Source organism: Venustampulla echinocandica, assembly GCF_003357145.1.
Source record: "Venustampulla echinocandica strain BP 5553 chromosome Unknown scaffold_3, whole genome shotgun sequence".
Classification (NCBI taxonomy): Eukaryota; Fungi; Ascomycota; class Leotiomycetes; order Helotiales; family Pleuroascaceae; genus Venustampulla; species Venustampulla echinocandica.
Genome location: NW_022474208.1, coordinates 1,828,854 through 1,846,399, shown reverse-complemented (window position 1 = coordinate 1,846,399; position 17,546 = coordinate 1,828,854). Strand labels below are relative to the sequence as shown.

Genomic DNA, 17,546 nt, shown 5'->3' with positions numbered 1-17,546 from the left:
GAAGACAGAAGAAGTGCCACTGTTGTTTGTTTTGTTGTTATGGGGTGTTGATGTCAGTTACTCCGCACTGTCTCAGACAGGGATCCGAGCAATGCGCGAAGTATCATATGTAATAATAAGCTCCAGTGGTGGAGATGGCGGGGGAAACGGCGCTTGGCGGGGTTCCACGGACGCCAACTTTTAACTCTCGAAGCTCATAACTTGCGGGTGCTACCTTAGGGCATCCGAGTTAGAAGGGATTAATTGAAATTGGGGGAATAACAGGAAAGGTAATCCTCTGTTCTTCGCTGACATCAAACCTATATGGGCAATTGCAGGAAACAGGCTGACCACTGAACCCGGAGGAGAAGGATGGAGGTCCGAGGCTGTAACCAGCCAAGGCTCACCACTATAGGCGTTGTTTCTCTCAGCTCCGAGTGCTTCGTACAACTGTAGCACAGTGTATCCAAGTTATTAATTTGCGGAACCTATGTGCAGAGCTTTGGGAGACAGATAAGCATTTGATCGATCCACCATGCATTTGATTATCAGTGTTACCTATGGGAATTGTCAGATATTAATCACGAGACTCATGACTTCATAGTTGAGTGTTTTCTTTACAGTACGTTGTATTTCTGCAGCTCATCAGAGACTCAAAATCAAGCGGTTGGAAAAAGGGCTCCTCGCACACCAACCCCCACCCCCATACACTCTTAAAACACTTATTCACGCTGAATATGCCGCTCCCTTCATTCTCCTTATAATGCTATTGAATACGCTACGATGTTAATCAACCAATTCGCAATTCCCTTATTCAAAGCCACTCCGCAACATTACCATCTACAACTAGTTAGCGTCAGTCCTACAAGTTACTCAACGAAGAGAAAATACCAGGATTCTGATCCGTAATTCCTAGCACTACAATCTTCTTCTTCAAACACTCCCTCTTCTTCTCATCCGAGGACTTAACATGAAGGCTTTTCTTTGCAGTCGCAACCGCCTCGGAGATCTGCTCGCTAAATCCGGACACCATTGGCAGCGGGGTATCTGGCCCATTTGGAGTCCTTTGTCTATTCGGGATGACATTTTTCTTCCGCACGGGCGAGTCGCGTGTACTCCTGCTTTTCGATATGCTTTTGACGGCATCTGAGAGCTTCCTGTTGAACTTTCCTGGTGTAGAGTGACTTTTAATTGCTTCATCTTCAGAAGAAGAGTGTTCCTGAATAGCAGCAAAGGGAAAAGGGGTTTTGAGTGGGTGTCTGCCACTGCCGAATGACCGTTTTGCCTGGTGTGGCAAGGATGGTCGTGGGGAAGTCATATCATTTGGAGAATCGTCTCTTCCTTGAGACAAACTCACATTGCGTGTAAAAGCAACTTTGGAATGGTTGCTATTGCTGGGGGAAGTGAATGTTGGTGTGCTGAAGTTTTTGCTTTGATTTGGTGAGGATATTTCTTCCATCCCTCGTGAAAAGCTCTCGCGCATGTTGGTGAGCATGGAGCTTCGCTTTGGTGACTGCAGGTCGGTTGAAAGCTGTCTTGTTCGAATGGTTAGAGGTCGATCTCCCCCCAGGTCTAGCTCCGACTCAGTGAACCCGCGACTTCGCCTTGGATCATTACGTATGGTGTTCTCATGCTTCTTTTGTTCCTCTTCTAGCATCTCTTGAAGAGTACTTAGCTCTCCTTCGCCCGCTGGTCTATTGTTTTCGGCTGGCGACCGAGGTTTTCGACTCCTAAACATATCGCCTACTCTATCCCTATATCGAATAGATCTAGTGGGCGAAGGGGCGCTTTGCTTGTCTTGTACTGTGCTTGAAGAACTAAAGTGATGTCCAGCAGTATTTGATTGGAACCATGGAACAGATCCTGACCTTTGACTACTCAGTCGATTGGCGTTATTGTGCTCAAAGCCTGATGACTGGCTGTACGCACTCGAGCTATCGTCAGACATGTGCGAAACCGGTGGATGATATTCCTTCAAAAGCTTCATTTCACATTTTGGGTCGGTCCACTGGAATACATATCGTGGCGACCCTAGCTCGAATGGCGATGGTTGAGTTGAGTTAGGCGGCCAGGAATGGATCCGCCCAAGGGCTCCTGCGGCCGGGTATGATGGAATATCGTCGATTAATTCATAAGATTCGCTGGAGACCGGGGACGCAGGAGAATAGAGACTCATCTGGAGAGCGGCATGCTCCTGCCGTGGATCCATACGTTTTCGAATTTCACCGCCGTGATCAGATCCATTTTGAATAGGAGAAACCTCATCTTTGCCAGTACGTATGGTGAGAATGGAAGCTAGACCTGGCCTTGAAGAGCGGATCGAGGTCTCCATCATATATTCTACTGGTATAAAGTGGTTTTGCGCTCTAGTTTGCGCTCACAAGTCCAAGGTTTGTGAGAGAAGAAACTAGATCTATCTAACCAAGGCAAAAATATAAAACAAGGAATCAAGATGATACTCGCCATGCGTAATATGACCCGTGACCTGATGATTTAGGACAAAGAAATAATAGGAATGATCTATTCGGCGCAATGGCAGCCTTTTTGTCACCATTCCAGAAATGGTGGCGCATCTTGGTATCTTACAACAAAGAAAGGGCAATCCTAAATTCGCCAAAAGCAGAAATAACCAAGATGCTTATTATGTAAATAGTCAATTGACAAGAAAATCAATTATAGAGGCAGGCGTGTTCTTTATTTAGACCACTCACCAGTAGAGGTCATGTTCCAGGGCTAACCACGATAGCCGCTTTTTGTAACACCGCCGATTTAAGAATTCCTTTTCCGTCGCGGGCAAAAGAAGCCAAGCCATCGCTGCTAAAAAATACATCTAGTTGAGATGAAGTGAGACAATAGTACAGTATCTTCTGCAGTTCTGTGATTTCTGGATGAGGTTGTGTTCCGTAGTCGACGCTGGTGGAAAAGGGGTTTGGTGCACATCGGCGATATGGTACCGCTTAATATCAAGCCACCCCCGTTGCCTGTAGGGGTATTTTAGAGGGGCCGTTTTGCTGCTAGCGATTTACTCCGCATGACACTTTGTTGCGAGCGAAGTCGGCAAAATAGATTTGTAAGTTAAGACGGAGGGGCAAGGTGGGGCAACCGATCATACCTCACAGCACATCTTCGGCTTCATCAACGGCAGATAAATATATACCTAGATATGCTTTCAAGTCCACTAAACCTGCCAAAATGGTATGCAATTCCTCCCAAGGCTCGAAAAGAGTTGCGCTGAAGCATCATGGCCTAGGCTCGAGGAGAACTCGCATCTCCTCAAACCCCCGATCAATAACTATTGCGTCTACAACAAAGATGTGACTGTTATGGTAATTATCAACAACTCAAAAAAACGATCTACACTAGCTCATGCGTTGGATAGATAGTAGGCGGACCTAACGCCCGCACAGACTACCACATCAACGAAACGGCCGAATGGTTCTTCCAATACAAAGGCGCCATGATACTAAAAGTCGTCGATGAAGGGCAATTCCGCGATATCGTAATCGGCGAAGGCGAGATGTTTCTTCTTCCTCCCAATACGCCGCATAACCCCGTACGTTTCGCGGATACCGTTGGGATTGTGCTAGAGCAGCCGCGGCCAGAAGGGTCGCTGGATAGACTGAGGTGGTATTGTACCAACTGCAAGAACGTGGTGGACGAGGCCGCGTTTCATTGCACAGATTTGGGAACACAGATTAAGGAGGCAGTTAATAAGTTCAAGGATAGCGAGGAGAGGAGGGCGTGTAAACACTGTGGGGTGATGGCGGAGTCTGCGCCGAAGCCGGGAGAAATACAAGACCCGAATTTGAAATAGGATGATGAACAGTATATTGTGACAGCGTATTCTAGGAAATGGTTATCTCGACTCTGGAGTTAAGTTCGGGAATCCAAATGTACAATGTTTACGGTGTTTCTACTTATGTCTCCTGGAACTCATATGTGCTGGTAGACTCCTCAACGGCCACTTCGATCTTAGCCGCCTCGATTTCTTTCCCATTAACCTTCAATCCGGCCCTCATAACGTCACCTGGAACAACTGGCCCAACACCTTTCGGGGTGCCTGTAATAACAATGTCTCCCTTCTCCAGTGTCATAACCTTCGATATATCGCTCAGCATCCTCGGGATTTGGAACAGCATCAATTCTGTTGAGTCCGATTGCTGGATCACATTGTTGACCGAGAGGTAGATCTCGACATTATGCGGGTCGGGGATTGCAGATTTCGGAATTATCTCGCTGATTGGGAGGAAGGTGTCGAAACCCTTTGCAATATCCCATGGCAGCCCCTTCTTTTTCGCTTCGTTCTGGGCATTGCGCGCGGTCATGTCGATACTAAGGGCATAACCTTGCAGGAAGTTAGCAGCCATATTATGGTATGCAGGAGAATCTCGAACTGTCTATAGCATCCAAGGCTCCCTGTTCATCTGAAGCTTCAAGGTTCTTGACCTGCTTCCCAATAATCAAGGCTAGCTCGACCTCATAGTGCAGGTCCACCCCCCTAGGTCTAATCACTGGTCCTTCTCCCGGGGCGAGGATCGAAGAAGGGGGCTTCAAGAAGAAGAATGGCTGTTTCGGTCTCTGGTTGTTCAATTCCTTTACATGGTCTCTGTGGCCGCTCTGGTCAGCATGGACTACTTCAGTAGGGTGGGGTTGAAAGACTTACGCATAGTTCCTCCCAATGCAAACAACCTTAGACGCTTTCTTTAATGAAGCCATTGAAGCAATTCCACGACGAAATATGAGAGACATGGTGACACTGAGCGGTGGAGGGGGAGGGAGAAGATATAACAGTCTTGGAAGCTATATATTACCCGTCTGTTTGTGCCATGTAAGCCAAGTGGACGGTGGGGGCAGCATCGGAGACAAAAGAAGATCCGAACCGTGAATACGGGGGCCGTCATCGCAAGCCGTCATCGCAAGCCGTCATCGCAAGCCGAAAAATACGCCAGATACTCCGTAGGTACCTGCTGTACTTCGCGCGGATCGGGGGTTTGCAGAATAGTTGCGGCACCGCCCTAAGTTTACTACGTAATTAAAATATCCCACCTGATATCTTCTTGTTGCGATAAAGTGGACTTTTTTTTTCGCGTCCAGATGGCTCTATTCAGTTATTATCTCAATACTATCTTTGGAGGAAGTGCTATCTCCTAGTTGGGATGTCACCTCACAGTACTCCGTAGTGGATACGGAGTATACGGGTACGGGGTACAGCCTAAGGCCAAACGCATACTCCGTAGGCCGACCACCTTATTACTCTCCAAGAGTTCTCACTTCTTTTATCTTCTTTTACGAGTACCTAATACCCTACTTACGGATCTCAAAAGCTGTAAGCATGTCACAAGCCTGTTACAAGCGTCTCACCGTGGCAAGCGTCTTCCGAACATCTTACGGAGTATAACCATTTTAATTATATAAGCATTTCGAAAACAGTTTATAGCTTTATATTAAAGAAACCTCTCTTATGAAAAAGTGTTATAGGATAATAGTATTAATAAAACGTATTATAATAAAAGCATAACCTTATAATAAGAATATCCTATCCGTAAATTATCTTGGGGCGATAATCGCTCCTAGAAAATTGACACGTATTCATACTACAGCCATTCTCCAAAACCCCAATCTGATCATAAGGTACAATTTTGCTAATAAAGCCTACTACCTTGAACACAGTTATCTCTTTCAACCAATTATTCAGATGGCGATGACGTTGAGTAGGGAACCCGTTATAGCCCCCCTATTAACCTTAATTCATCCCAGACCCGATTTTGGGTCCCTATCAAATTCGAGCCGTACTAAACGACGACCGAGCCTTAAGAATTCGTAGTCAAATACGCATGATGCTGCTTTATAATAACCATCGACATATGCTTTTATATAGTTTCAAGGTCAAAAAGAATAACAACACAAATATTAGGTGTTAACGTCTAGCGCTTGTCACGAACATGGTACCATTCATACAAGACGAGGTGCAACCATCTTGGTAGTAAGGCCGTGCCAGGGAATGAAAATATATCGTTAGGTGCGGTATCATTTATGCAAGATTACCTAGGTAGGTAACATCGGCACGGCACTATCGAGGGTTACGACAGCTAGTACACTTAATGGGTAGAGCAAGATTCGTGCAGGTCCGAAATCACGTCAGGGGAGGACCCATACTTCGTACCAAGGCTGCATCACCGCAAGGAACAGATAATTTCACGCGGCCAGGCAAGGCAGAAGCATCTCGGTAGTAGAGCTGCTTGATAGAAGAGGTTTGTTATTACAAGTGCGCCTGTTGCCTGTCGTGGAATACATACAACAGCGATACTAATGTAAAGCAGATAGTATCGCAGGATAAAGAGGCTGTACTGGTACTCAGCATATCCTGTCGCAGCATAAGTTGGGTCACAGCAGAAGTGAAAATGCCGCGCGGAGAGGGTTGTAGCAGTATCAGCTCGACCACTTTCTTAGCATGATATGAATCTTGCTATTAGGGAAAGATGATACCATTGCACAGCTTGATCTTTAACGAGGTACAGACCATGTGACAGGGCTTGCTCATTCATACAAGGAACGTAGAAAACGACTCACGATCGATTGCCATGGATTGCAGTGTGCCAGTCTGATTGCTGGCTCTACTCGGCACGTTGTCTAGCCTATGGTAAGTGCGCCACGATCAAGCATTTCCGGTCTGTTCATGACCGCTTGCTTCCTGGCTTTTTGAATGATGGCTGGGATATCTGAGACGAAGGAGCTGATTTTAAAAGGTCTTGGTAGTCGACTATATCCGATTGACTCTCTTCCTTGTCCGGCCGAGACAAAAGTTCGAGGTCTGATTGCTGTGACTGATCGTAATCGGATACGGGATCAGGCAGTTGATCAACGGCTGAGCGGAGCCTCTCGAAGTGTATCGGACTATAGGAATCATAAAGGTTCCTCGTGAATATGTAACTCGCCCACCTATCCTTACCAGCATTACTCCTGATGTCAAACTGGCTAATAGAGTAACGATAGATGGAGGTTTGGTCTCCATCGATGACGGGGTAGTAACCGTAGATCCTCACAGCCACGTGGTTATGCGAGATGGAAAATGCGAGGATCTTTCGATTGAGTTCGTGTTGTCGGGATACCTTCCGGTATAGATCGACTACTTGCTTAACAGCAACACCAGAGCTATGAGCATTTTGTCGATCTGCGATGTTAAGGCCTTCGTTCCCACATTTGACTTCTACCGTAAGATACGGAAAATACATCCAGGCTGTAGCTAGGAAAAGCGTGCGTTTCCATCTTTTGATAAAAGGTTCTAGCTTCCGAAGTTGACCCTTTGTAAATATGGTTGCTTTGCACCCAGCGGAGTAATCGGGTTGAGGGGTGGGTCCTAGTACGATAGGCACACAGCCAAACCACCTCTGGTTGACGTGATCTACCATGAATTCCAAATAGTCGTCGCCGTAGGCACATAGGACTTCCACTGAGGGAACCAGGAGCGACGAAATATCTCGTATGACCTTCGCCTCGTTTTCGTTACGAAGCCTCTCGCAAGTTTTTTCGAGTCGATCATCTCGAAATAAAGAATCAGGCGGAAGAGATTGTTCGGCCTCCAGGAGAGATTTGCAGAGAGCTCGACAATCATCAGTGATCCCAGGTCCGCCCTCCAAGTAGATACCCCGTTTTGCAAGGGTCACCTCATACAACCGGCTTCTAACGGCGGGATTCTTGCCTTCTTTCCCAGATCCATCGGTCATCTCTGATTCCATTCTAGGCGAAGATGATGATGTCTTCGTCCTGAGCGATGAATTCACTGTGCTTTCTTGTTCAAAATACTCCTTGGGCCAAGGCTTGCCTTCTATCCAACGTGTAACTAGATCGGCGTTTAGACCGGCTATGTTCTCGTAGATGGTATTTTCAATGTGAGATACTGGAGAAGACGTCTGCAGTTGCTTCTGAGGAGGAGTGACAGATGAGAGAGAAGCCTCGTCTTCTTGCGATCGTTTTCGCTTTCGACTCTCAGGCTACAGAAATTTGACTTGAGTTAGCTTTCATAGCATAGCAGGAGTGGTACATGCCTCTTTGCTAGGAGAATTGTTGGTTGTGGGAAGTGGGTGCTTTGGTGCGGTATTCACTCCTTTGAATATAGTTCGTTCTTGGAGCAATTGTAGGCGTTTGCTTTTGCGTAAAGAAAGTTGCGGTGGCTCTTTTTTAATACCTTGTGGCCGCGCTTCTATCAGCGATCAGTCAAAGAACACAACTGGTGTGAGTGGCTTACTTACTCTCGTATTTTGGCACTGAGCGTTGCCGCTCAACCTTTGGGATCTTTTGACGCGGGGCCATATCGACTGGAAGAAGGAAGTGTAAAAAGTCGGGTGTTTCAAATGGTAGAAGGTGGGCGGAAGGATTACTTTGTAGAGAATGTGGTGGTGGTTAGAACGCTATGTACTGTACGAAGTACCCAGCATGAACAAAGAGTAGGTAGGTACCTAGGTACCTTAGGTAGTCTTTGTTCAGTATCGGAGCCAAAAGAAGATCCGAGCCGTGAATACGCGGGCCGTCATCAGAAGCCGAAAAATGCGCGAGAGGCAAGATGCGCTACCGGATGAGTTCTGACGTCTCACGAGACGCGTCGAAATTTGATACAGTACTCCAAAGGCCGCAACCGCATTCACAAGATTAACAGACCGTGTCCACAAAGCCCTCCACATCCGTGTAGATAGCACCGATCCCGCAGGACGGTTTCCCCACAAGTACATTCTCTTACTAGATACCAATCCAAGCTGAGATGGAGGCCCTTCAAATGGCCCAAATTCTCGCTGATCTCTCCACTCTCCAAAGCACTGTTTGTATACCCTCACCCTTGCTCTCCGTTTGCATTGCTCTCCCTTCCTCTTCCTCCTGTTCCTCCGCGTCCTCCATCTCCCTACTATCGAGCCCCCGTCCTTATGCCCCTCACTATCAGGAACCCGCTGCCGCCCAAAACCTCCTCGACGCAAACAAGAACCTCACCCCACACATCCTCCGCCGCAAGTCCCGCGCCTCAGTTTTGCCCGAGCCCCCGAAATTCGATAAGCTAGGCAGGAGAATCATTAGAGGCCCTAGTCGCAGTGGTAATGTGACGCCAATTGGGGGCAATGCGGGTGGTAGGCCGGCGCTTTTGAGCAGGATGAGTTCAGGCTTCTCAGTAGGAAGTAGCGGCACTGCAACTCCCACAACCGGAGCGTCCGAGGAGGTGAGAACAGCTTGTCCAATGCTTCTTTTCTTGGGGTCTACGTGCTGGCGGGGTTCAAAGAAAGCAAGGCTAATTAACGATGCAAAATAGAAGGACGAGGACATGGCCCGCGCTCAGAAGTTGTTGGAGCTTTATGAGATGCGCGGCAAGTTCCAAGAAATGGGTGATACAGGACTTGCACGAGCAAAGGAGAGAGTCGATAAGGTCGTTGATCAGTACGCGAAGAAGGACTTGGAGGAGCGCGAAGCGTTCGTGAGGGGCAGGAAGTCAGGCTTCTAAGCTTGATTTTTACTTCATGCGCTGATATGGTAGCGTAATGACCTATGGATCGACACCGGGCATATTGCTGGAATGTTTAATGGGCAACAATGGGCTAGGACATTATCGGGAACTGGGGGCTGGTGTGCTTGGGACATGGCGCATATCACTGGGGCATTTCTTGGCGTATAAAATGGCTATACCCTCTGGACTCATGGGCTCTCGGTTGGGACAGCGTTGTACAGTATTAATGGGCAAGGTCATGGAATTGCAAGCGGTATTTTAACCCCTTTTTTTGGATCAAGTGACCTTGACGAAACTAATGATGAATGCACATCAATTGTTCCCAATTTGATTTCATCTAACGCTCCACCGCAACCACTACAGGATCTCTTCACAACATCGGCTTAATCACCGGCTAACCTTCCTCTGCGTGTATTGAAATTTTATTTGGCGCCGCGACGGGTTTCACCGGATACCGAATTGAGACAGGGAGCCGACTCTCGAATAGCCTGAGACTACTACAGTGCTACCCAACAGCCCTGATCACAGGAGGGTCAACATCAACACCATCCGCGATGAGTATCAGTGCCAGAGAAGTTGGCCCAGAAAGCCTCCTCCCCACAATCAAGTTCAACATCGGTTTTCTCAGTACGATCTTCCGCACTTTACGCACTGCACGCTGGCTCTTGCCCGCTACTTTTTCTCTTGTCTTTGAGTTCGGAGCAGGTGTCGGTGGTGGTGGTAGAACCCCCGTCACGTCAGTTGGCATTACAGTATGTGTGGAAGGTATGGTAGATGGACTCGTTAATCCGTTAGTGCCTGGTAGGGCTACTGGAGACTTTGGGGTAGTAGGTGATCCATCAGTGCTAAACCTCTTCGCGAGCGATGCTGGAGCAGAAAGCAAACCATCACGGGTTGGCACATCCGGTGCAAACTGAACCCTTGGAGCATCAGGCACGTCCTCTAGCTGACTGGTGCAGTTGCTCCAGGCCGGCCCAGTTCCAGCGACCAGGGAAACAGGTGCAGAGCCATTTGAAGTACGCTCATCTGTGCAACAATCGGCCACTGCACCATGCCCCATAACCATGCCATTGATCTCAGGTTCAATATGTAAATTTTCAATGTTTCTATCCCCAGGATACACTCCTGGATTCCGTGGAGAAGCCACAACCAGAATGGAGTCTTCAATTATGGGTGATAAATGGCACGGGCTTGTAGAATATGTGCCATACCAGGGGCTGTATGGGCTCGACCGGGGCCTTGAGGCCATGGATATCTGAACTCCACCGCTTTCTAAGTTATATTTTAGAATGAAGAACTTAATGCGGGAAAGATTTGATATGCTTACTCTCAATGTCCTGGCTACTACCGGCATTGTATGATAGCATATCCCCCAGAGCCGGTTCTTTACTACCAATTGAGAGCCCGGTGTTGATTGTACCAAAAGAGGGACCGCCGTATTGAAGTACTCACGGTGGCCGTTTACCAGTTGAGACATTGCCAGGGCCGTGGGAGCGAAAGGAGATTTTCAAAGCTGACTACCACTGAGTCCCCTAGGCTTACTTTTGAGTGACGGCCAAAGAAAATAATTGCAGAGTCAACCCGTTTTCATCACCAAACCTGCCCCTCTTGGGTTCTAGCAAGCCCTTCCACGTCTGTAGCACGCTCCCCGCCCGAGAAACGAGTGCCGAGCACTAAATTCGATATCGTTTCGTCGTCATTTCTTGCGAGGAATCGCGGAGTTTCTGCGAAACCGGGTGATAGTTACAGCATAGGTAGGTAGCCTAGCTTTAGTGACGGAACTCGAGAGAATGCGGAGGCACAGCGTAAAATTCTGGTGCGGACAGTTGTTCTTTATGCAGCAATCCTCGGCTGGTAAAGTTTTCCTTCCGATTCGAATTGAGAAAAGAGGCATTATACATGTGTATGGAAGTGGTTGGCTGAAGGTTCAATTTCTCGGTAGAGAAGTTCTTCAAGTTGATGGCAAGCAAGGCCGCTTGATGAGTGATTTTTAAACAATGCATAGTTTAGAGAACGACTTAGTAGAAACTGAGGGATTTAGATATTAACTAAGCGGAGACGAAATAGAAAGAAAAGCACTAAATACGCACTTGCTATACTCCTTGGATCGAGGCTGCCAGAGATTTGTATAGCTCTTGCCATTTAAACTACGATGGCCCAGAGCTATGTCAGCCAATCAACACCTTTTACAATTCCCGAGGAGCAGAAAATTCAGCTTTAGGTTATTATAGATTCGACAGCAGGATGACACGATACTCGATGCTCACTTTCTAACCCACTTTCTAACCCCCTGTGAAGCGAATCATTAAACAAAGGAGGCGTTCTGTCGAGTCAGCACAAGGGTTTGCAGTCTCGCTTGCTGATTCAGCATCGTGACGAAATGTTTTGGCTGGGGTTCGCGAGTCCTGTACATGAATTTAAACCCGATCTACAACTTCATACTGCCAACTACCACGGTACCGCCCCGAAGGTGCGCAACGCCAGTAACAATGGCGACCTCCGTGGACGCGAAGCTGTTGAAATCGACGAAGTTCCCTCCTGAATTCAGCCAGAAGGTTGACATGCAGAAGGTGAACGCGGAGGTTATGAAGAAGTAAGCAGAGCTCTATTTCTGGAGACCAAAGGGAGAGACTGACCACCGTTGCGCTTATAGATGGATTGCCGGCAAGATATCAGAGATCCTTGGCAGCGAAGACGACGTCGTTATTGAGCTGTGCTTTAATCTCATCGATACCCGCTTTGTATGTTGTTTTCCACATCGTTTGATGCCGCTCCAAGCTGACATGTAGCTTAGCCCGACATCAAGAAGATGCAGATCCAGCTCACAGGTTTTCTCGAGAAAGACACTGCGAGCTTCTGCAAGGACCTTTGGAAGCTGTGTCTGAGTGCCCAGACCAATCCGCAAGGAGTCCCTAAGGAGTTGCTCGAGGCGAAGAAACTAGAGCTTATTCAAGAAAAGGTAGTCTTATATCTATCTATCTATTAAAAGAACAGTCTCCTGACATTTACATAGATTGAAGCAGAAAAAGCTGCCGAAGAAGCCCGTCGCCGCCGAGAAGAAGAGCAAACCCGAGAACGGGAGGTCAATGCAATCCGGAATCGCGAGCGCGGTGAACGCGGCCGGGGTGGTGGAAGGGGAGATAGCTGGCGCGGCGGTCGAGGTGGTAGAGGAGATGATAGAAACAGGGCTTTCGACCGCCGGGGACCACGTTACTCTGTATCACCTCCAAGACGCAGACATGACTCTAGAGATCGTGCATTCCGAAGATCCCCACTTAGAGAGGCCGATACCTATGTTCCTCGTGGACGTGGACCGAGACGAGATGACAGGAGAGATGATAGACGAAGATTGTCGGTGTCCAGATCGCCATCACCCAGACGTTCGGTATCCGTGTCTCGGTCTCGCTCTCCACCACGACGCCGTTACCGCTCATCCTCAAGATCCCAATCACCTCCTCGCAGGCGCAGGTCTAGGTCTAGATCCCCCGATAGACAAAATTATAGAGGGCGCGGCGGAAGAGGAAGAGGAAGGAGCCCTGACCGTGGACATCGCCGTAGAAGATCACTCACTCCTGAAGATGCTTCTCTCTCACGCTCCCCGCGGCCACGAAAGAGACGACGCTCCGTGTCCGAGTCGAGCAGTCGGTCGCCCCCACCTAGAAGATCCCGTCATCGGCGGAATACCAGCTCTGTATCAAAGTACAGATCACGATCCAGGTCCAGATCCAGGTCCATTTCTAGGGATAGATTGAGGTCCAAATCAATGTCAAGATCAAGGTCTAGATCTAGGTCTATCACTCCATCGAGATCAATTTCCGCCTCACGATCCCCCAGCCGCACTCCTGTTCGTAGAGTTTCCCGCAGTGTTTCTCCCGATAGGATTCGGGCGAGGGCATCGCGAACACCTGATGATGTCCAGACACGTGCTCGTGGAGGTCGTGAACGTGATGAACGACGGCTAACTCGAAGCTACAGCCGAAGCGTCACGCCCCCCAGACGTCGCCGCCGTAGTTCAACTAGGAGTGCGAGCGGGGACCAACGAGATCGGAAACGTCGTCGGTCCTTGGAGAGATATGAACCCTCTAGCAAGAGGCGACGGAATACTTCTTCGGTCGCGTCACCAGCTGATACAAGAAAGCGGAGAGCTGATACTGAAGGTACAAGCGACAGGGACTCCCCACCACGAGACGTTCGAGAAGCCAAGCATGATGGACCTACTGCGCCCGACGAGGTTGGTAGCGTTCACAACACTTGAGGCAAACCCCTTTCAAGATGGCACGTGTGGCATGAGTTCATCGCAGGTCATGGTTTCAATGAAGCTGACATATCCGACGGAATACCCAGATGAAAGATCCGCAGCGACAAGCCAACGAACTTAGGGAGATGTTGCACAGAGGAAAGATCAAGAAGATGAGGACTTCGAGTATTGATTCCACGAGCGCTCAAGCTAACGCGTATTGAAGACATCGACATCGCGATCCCACTTCTTCCACCAGTCTGGAAATTGCCTGACGACTTAGAAATGGCAGGTCATATTATAGCATAGCATAGAATAGATAACTTCCTCTAAGCTTTTCTCATGCAATTGCAACTTCCCTCCAGATAAACCTTTTGCCATTTAGCGGGACACTCCCAAGGACTGCCTGTGGGAGGTCCACCTTCGAATATAAACCCAGGATTGAAGACATGAAATGCTGACCTCAGAATAATTTATTCGGGGTAGGAAGGGTTCGGATACAATTAACTCAGCGTTGTACTACAACGCCGCACTTTTGATGTTCCTTCATAGAAATATAAGGTAAAGGAAACTGAAGTTGCCCCTTCTCCAGATCGACTCTCCATCACAAACATTCACGATATCGCTTACGATAACGGCTGGTCCGTGCGTACACTTCAACTCGTCGCGTCTCCCCAACTTTCTCTCTCTCTACTCCTGTCGGCTCTCTATTTGCCCTCCAATTTATACCCGTCCGGTCATATTATCCCTCCTGACGATGGCCGAGAACACAGCTCCATCCACTGGACCGCCAGCGTCCGGTGGTGATGTGCCCGGCCAACCCTTCTATGAACGAACACGGCAGCATCTCAAAGAACTACTAAACAAGAAACGTCTACTCGAGCGAACTCTCCAGGTGACAGAAGATACCATATACAAGAACGAAACGGAATACCTTGAGGAGACACCGGCTGGGAATATTATTCTGGGATTTGAGAGCTATACGAAGGGAGTCGGAAACGCTGCGCCTGGGGGCGGGAGGAGGAGGGCACAAGTTGTGGATGCCAATCGGGTGTTCAGTAAGAGTAGTTTGACCTATGGGCTGAATAACAACGTGGTACGTTCCATTACATATCTGGTTTTACTCTATCAATTTGAGAGGATCAATGGTTCGAGGAGTTGGAGATAAGAGCTCTAGCATATGACAATATAGATCGATGCTTACATCTGGGGGCAATAGGACTCGCCCAGCAACACGGCACAATCTACACCAATGGCGGCTACGGCTCCCACACCACTTTCTACAAGTTTTGCCAGAGGCGATGGAGGCTCGAATCATCCTACACCTACGAGTGCGACCTCCGCATCGAAATCCGTGGCAGGGAAGAAGAACAAGAAGAATGGAGATGATAGTGATGGGGAGACGAGGGATGTGAAGAAAATCAAGACAAATTTCGGCGCCGTGCGGAAATAGAAATGGACTGAGTATGTGCATGGAGTAGCTATTTAATAATTGGGCTGGGAACTTGGCTTGGGCTGGCGCAAATCCATGGCGTTGGGGTTGGTTTAGCTGGTATTTGGGAACTTACATTTAGTTTATTTATGTCCATAGCAGGTGCATGATCATTAAGGGATGGCCTCGAAACAAGGGCGATTTATAGATACAGCGTTGATATTTTTGCATCTAATATGATTCTTGGAGATCTGGGCGAACTATTTTGATCTATATGGGAATAAAGCGCTATTTCCCTAGAACTCATGGCACCTCTTCGTCACTATCACCTCCAAACCCAAAGCTAAATCCTGCACCCGCAGCCTCCCCCTCGTTGCCAATTGCCAAATCCCATGTTCTCTTCTTCCCATCAGCCCTTCTTTTTAGCTCATCGACTGCTTGTTCAAGTAGTTCGGGATGCTGATTGCGCATGCGGTCAACGAATAGTCCATAAGGATCAGTAACTCCCTTCACGAATCCGGAAACCTGGTCAGGCTTATCTCTCAGGAACGACAATACATCTGATAGATGGCTCCGAGGCACGAAATTTTGAGTGATGGCAATGCTGGGTTCGAGATTGACAACCAGATGCCACCATCCGCTGGGGACGTGAAGGACTTCCCCTTCGCCACAGACTCCTTCGACGCAGCCGGGTGTCCTCCTAGCTTCTGCATGGAAACCCAAAAGCCACTCTGCGATGCTAAGAGGGCTCGTCACTTCGCTTTGATCCTCTGACACATAGACGCCAGGAGGTGGAGGACTTGACGCCTTGGACGGGAACATAATCCAGTATTTTGAACCTCGTAGAACTGCATTCCAGGCACTTGTAGCGTTTGGATCTTTGTGGTAGGTTGATCCGCTTCGAGCGGGACCAACGATGAGCCATTTATCGTCCGGTCGTTGGTCTCCCAAAACGGCGAACAGGTCGTCTCCAAAGCATTCAGGGATCCAATATGATGGGGATTCTTCATTTTGGCCAACCTTGAGATTCATCTTCTCTACGAAGCTTCTGTCGAATAGGTAGAGGGGACTTTCATCACTGCTGTTACGCATGTAATGTGCATATGTATTGAATGTCCAATCGACTGCTTCTGCTCTGAATTTCACGTCCCCATATTGTTCGATCAGAGACTCAGTATCCCAAGACCTGAATACTGGCCATTTCCGGACTTGTTCTGTGAGGATGAATGGTTTGTCGCTCCACTTCTCCGAGAATTCTATAGGGGAAAGGTCTTTAAGACGTGCTATGGCATTCTCCCTAGGTACGTTCGAACAATAAGGTGCAAGTGATGTGTGGGTGCACAAAAAGGGCCGAAATAGAACATCAGAGAATACGTTGTCACAGCGGATGTGCGAGACATGTTCACTACTTAGGCCAAGAAATGTAGAGCGCCATGTGCCACGCCATACAAATGAGCCGGACTTTGACTGATTGGACCTTGCACGAAGGGTCAGCATAGTTATAACCAATGAGACATTGCCGCCCGATGTTATGGATTAACAAAGTGCTGTGCGATAGGCTTATGTAACCACCTGTTCTTGTCTGGTAGGAAGTTGCTCAAATGGGTTCCTAGTGGACATCCCATGTGATTTCACTGATTCCAGGTCTTCCAAATGGTTCATATGCCTCTAACCGAACATAAGAAAGTTCACCTACTCAATAAACAACGCCTTCCAGATATCATCAGACCGACAAAAGGCATATAAAAATTTGCATGTAGATCCAAGCAAGCGCAACTGCTGGGCATCAAGGTATTCCAGGAAAATTGCTGATATTTCATCGGGGAATAGCTGGAAAGGGCCCGTCACACTTTTGGCATTGCTTGCTGCGGTGTATTGGTTGCCAGACGGTTTAATGCCCAACGGATGGCAAGGAACTGAAAATGACAGTCCTGGGGAGTCATCCAAGGAGTCAGCCAGGCAGTCACTTCCGCCACTAGGCACAACTACCGGGGCAGGATCTGTCGTATAACCGGGGCCGGTTGGGATAATGACTGAAGAACCCATTTTCTTTTCGGCCCTGAGCTGAGATATTTGAAGACAATAAAACGATGCTTCGTGACTGCAGCTGTGACTGCAGCTGTGACTGACGTTTTCAGAAGGATCTTCAGGTTCCGGCTATGAGCACTTTGCTCTTTACAAGCAAGCGGCAAGACAAGGCAAGGCGCAGGCTTAACTGCGAGCCAAGCACTTCCAAGAGGTACCGTGAGCCCAGAAATTGCAATAGCCTATGCCCAAGCCAGTTAGAAACAGCAGCCTGGGAGAGGGGAGGAAAAGCGTACTGCACTAAACAAAGTAAAAGTCGAGGAATTTTCTCGAAGTTGATACTACTACGCACCTCGTACCCACTGATGTGCCCTGGCGGTGCCACTGGT

At 48.3% G+C, this 17,546-nt stretch overlaps 9 protein-coding genes across 9 annotated transcripts; 4 read left to right on the top strand and 5 right to left on the bottom strand.

Annotated features, from left to right (window-relative positions):
- Positions 1-841: 841 nt before the first annotated feature.
- BP5553_06203 (uncharacterized protein) lies at positions 842-2,311 on the bottom strand (the record flags this gene model as incomplete). Its single annotated transcript, XM_032014826.1, has 1 exon — positions 842-2,311. The coding sequence occupies one exon, from the start codon at positions 2,309-2,311 to the stop codon at positions 842-844; it is 1,470 nt and encodes a 489-aa protein (XP_031869507.1).
- Positions 2,312-3,176: 865 nt separating this feature from the next.
- On the top strand, positions 3,177-3,793 carry BP5553_06202 (3-hydroxyanthranilate 3,4-dioxygenase; the record flags this gene model as incomplete). The annotated part of the gene is made up of 2 exons (XM_032014825.1): positions 3,177-3,305; positions 3,359-3,793. 2 exons carry the CDS (start codon positions 3,177-3,179, stop codon positions 3,791-3,793), a joined length of 564 nt encoding a protein of 187 aa, XP_031869506.1.
- A 103-nt stretch (positions 3,794-3,896) lies between these two features.
- On the bottom strand, positions 3,897-4,728 carry BP5553_06201 (putative fumarylacetoacetate hydrolase-containing protein 1; the record flags this gene model as incomplete). The annotated part of the gene is made up of 3 exons (XM_032014824.1): positions 3,897-4,324; positions 4,374-4,585; positions 4,643-4,728. 3 exons carry the CDS (start codon positions 4,726-4,728, stop codon positions 3,897-3,899), a joined length of 726 nt encoding a protein of 241 aa, XP_031869505.1.
- A 1,925-nt stretch (positions 4,729-6,653) lies between these two features.
- BP5553_06200 (Uncharacterized protein) lies at positions 6,654-8,289 on the bottom strand (the record flags this gene model as incomplete). Its single annotated transcript, XM_032014823.1, has 3 exons — positions 6,654-7,970; positions 8,082-8,179; positions 8,229-8,289. The coding sequence occupies 3 exons, from the start codon at positions 8,287-8,289 to the stop codon at positions 6,654-6,656; spliced, it is 1,476 nt and encodes a 491-aa protein (XP_031869504.1).
- A 445-nt stretch (positions 8,290-8,734) lies between these two features.
- Positions 8,735-9,631, top strand: BP5553_06199 (uncharacterized protein; the record flags this gene model as incomplete). Its single annotated transcript, XM_032014822.1, has 3 exons — positions 8,735-9,181; positions 9,272-9,433; positions 9,494-9,631. 3 exons carry the CDS (start codon positions 8,735-8,737, stop codon positions 9,629-9,631), a joined length of 747 nt encoding a protein of 248 aa, XP_031869503.1.
- A 337-nt stretch (positions 9,632-9,968) lies between these two features.
- Positions 9,969-10,830, bottom strand: BP5553_06198 (uncharacterized protein; the record flags this gene model as incomplete). The annotated part of the gene is made up of 2 exons (XM_032014821.1): positions 9,969-10,735; positions 10,791-10,830. The coding sequence occupies 2 exons, from the start codon at positions 10,828-10,830 to the stop codon at positions 9,969-9,971; spliced, it is 807 nt and encodes a 268-aa protein (XP_031869502.1).
- Positions 10,831-11,952: 1,122 nt separating this feature from the next.
- On the top strand, positions 11,953-13,718 carry BP5553_06197 (uncharacterized protein; the record flags this gene model as incomplete). The annotated part of the gene is made up of 4 exons (XM_032014820.1): positions 11,953-12,056; positions 12,117-12,204; positions 12,258-12,422; positions 12,477-13,718. 4 exons carry the CDS (start codon positions 11,953-11,955, stop codon positions 13,716-13,718), a joined length of 1,599 nt encoding a protein of 532 aa, XP_031869501.1.
- Positions 13,719-14,457: 739 nt separating this feature from the next.
- On the top strand, positions 14,458-15,153 carry BP5553_06196 (Uncharacterized protein; the record flags this gene model as incomplete). Its single annotated transcript, XM_032014819.1, has 2 exons — positions 14,458-14,796; positions 14,920-15,153. 2 exons carry the CDS (start codon positions 14,458-14,460, stop codon positions 15,151-15,153), a joined length of 573 nt encoding a protein of 190 aa, XP_031869500.1.
- Positions 15,154-15,435: 282 nt separating this feature from the next.
- On the bottom strand, positions 15,436-17,178 carry BP5553_06195 (Clavaminate synthase-like protein; the record flags this gene model as incomplete). The annotated part of the gene is made up of 2 exons (XM_032014818.1): positions 15,436-16,609; positions 16,829-17,178. 2 exons carry the CDS (start codon positions 17,176-17,178, stop codon positions 15,436-15,438), a joined length of 1,524 nt encoding a protein of 507 aa, XP_031869499.1.
- Between the last annotated feature and the right edge of the window lie 368 nt (positions 17,179-17,546).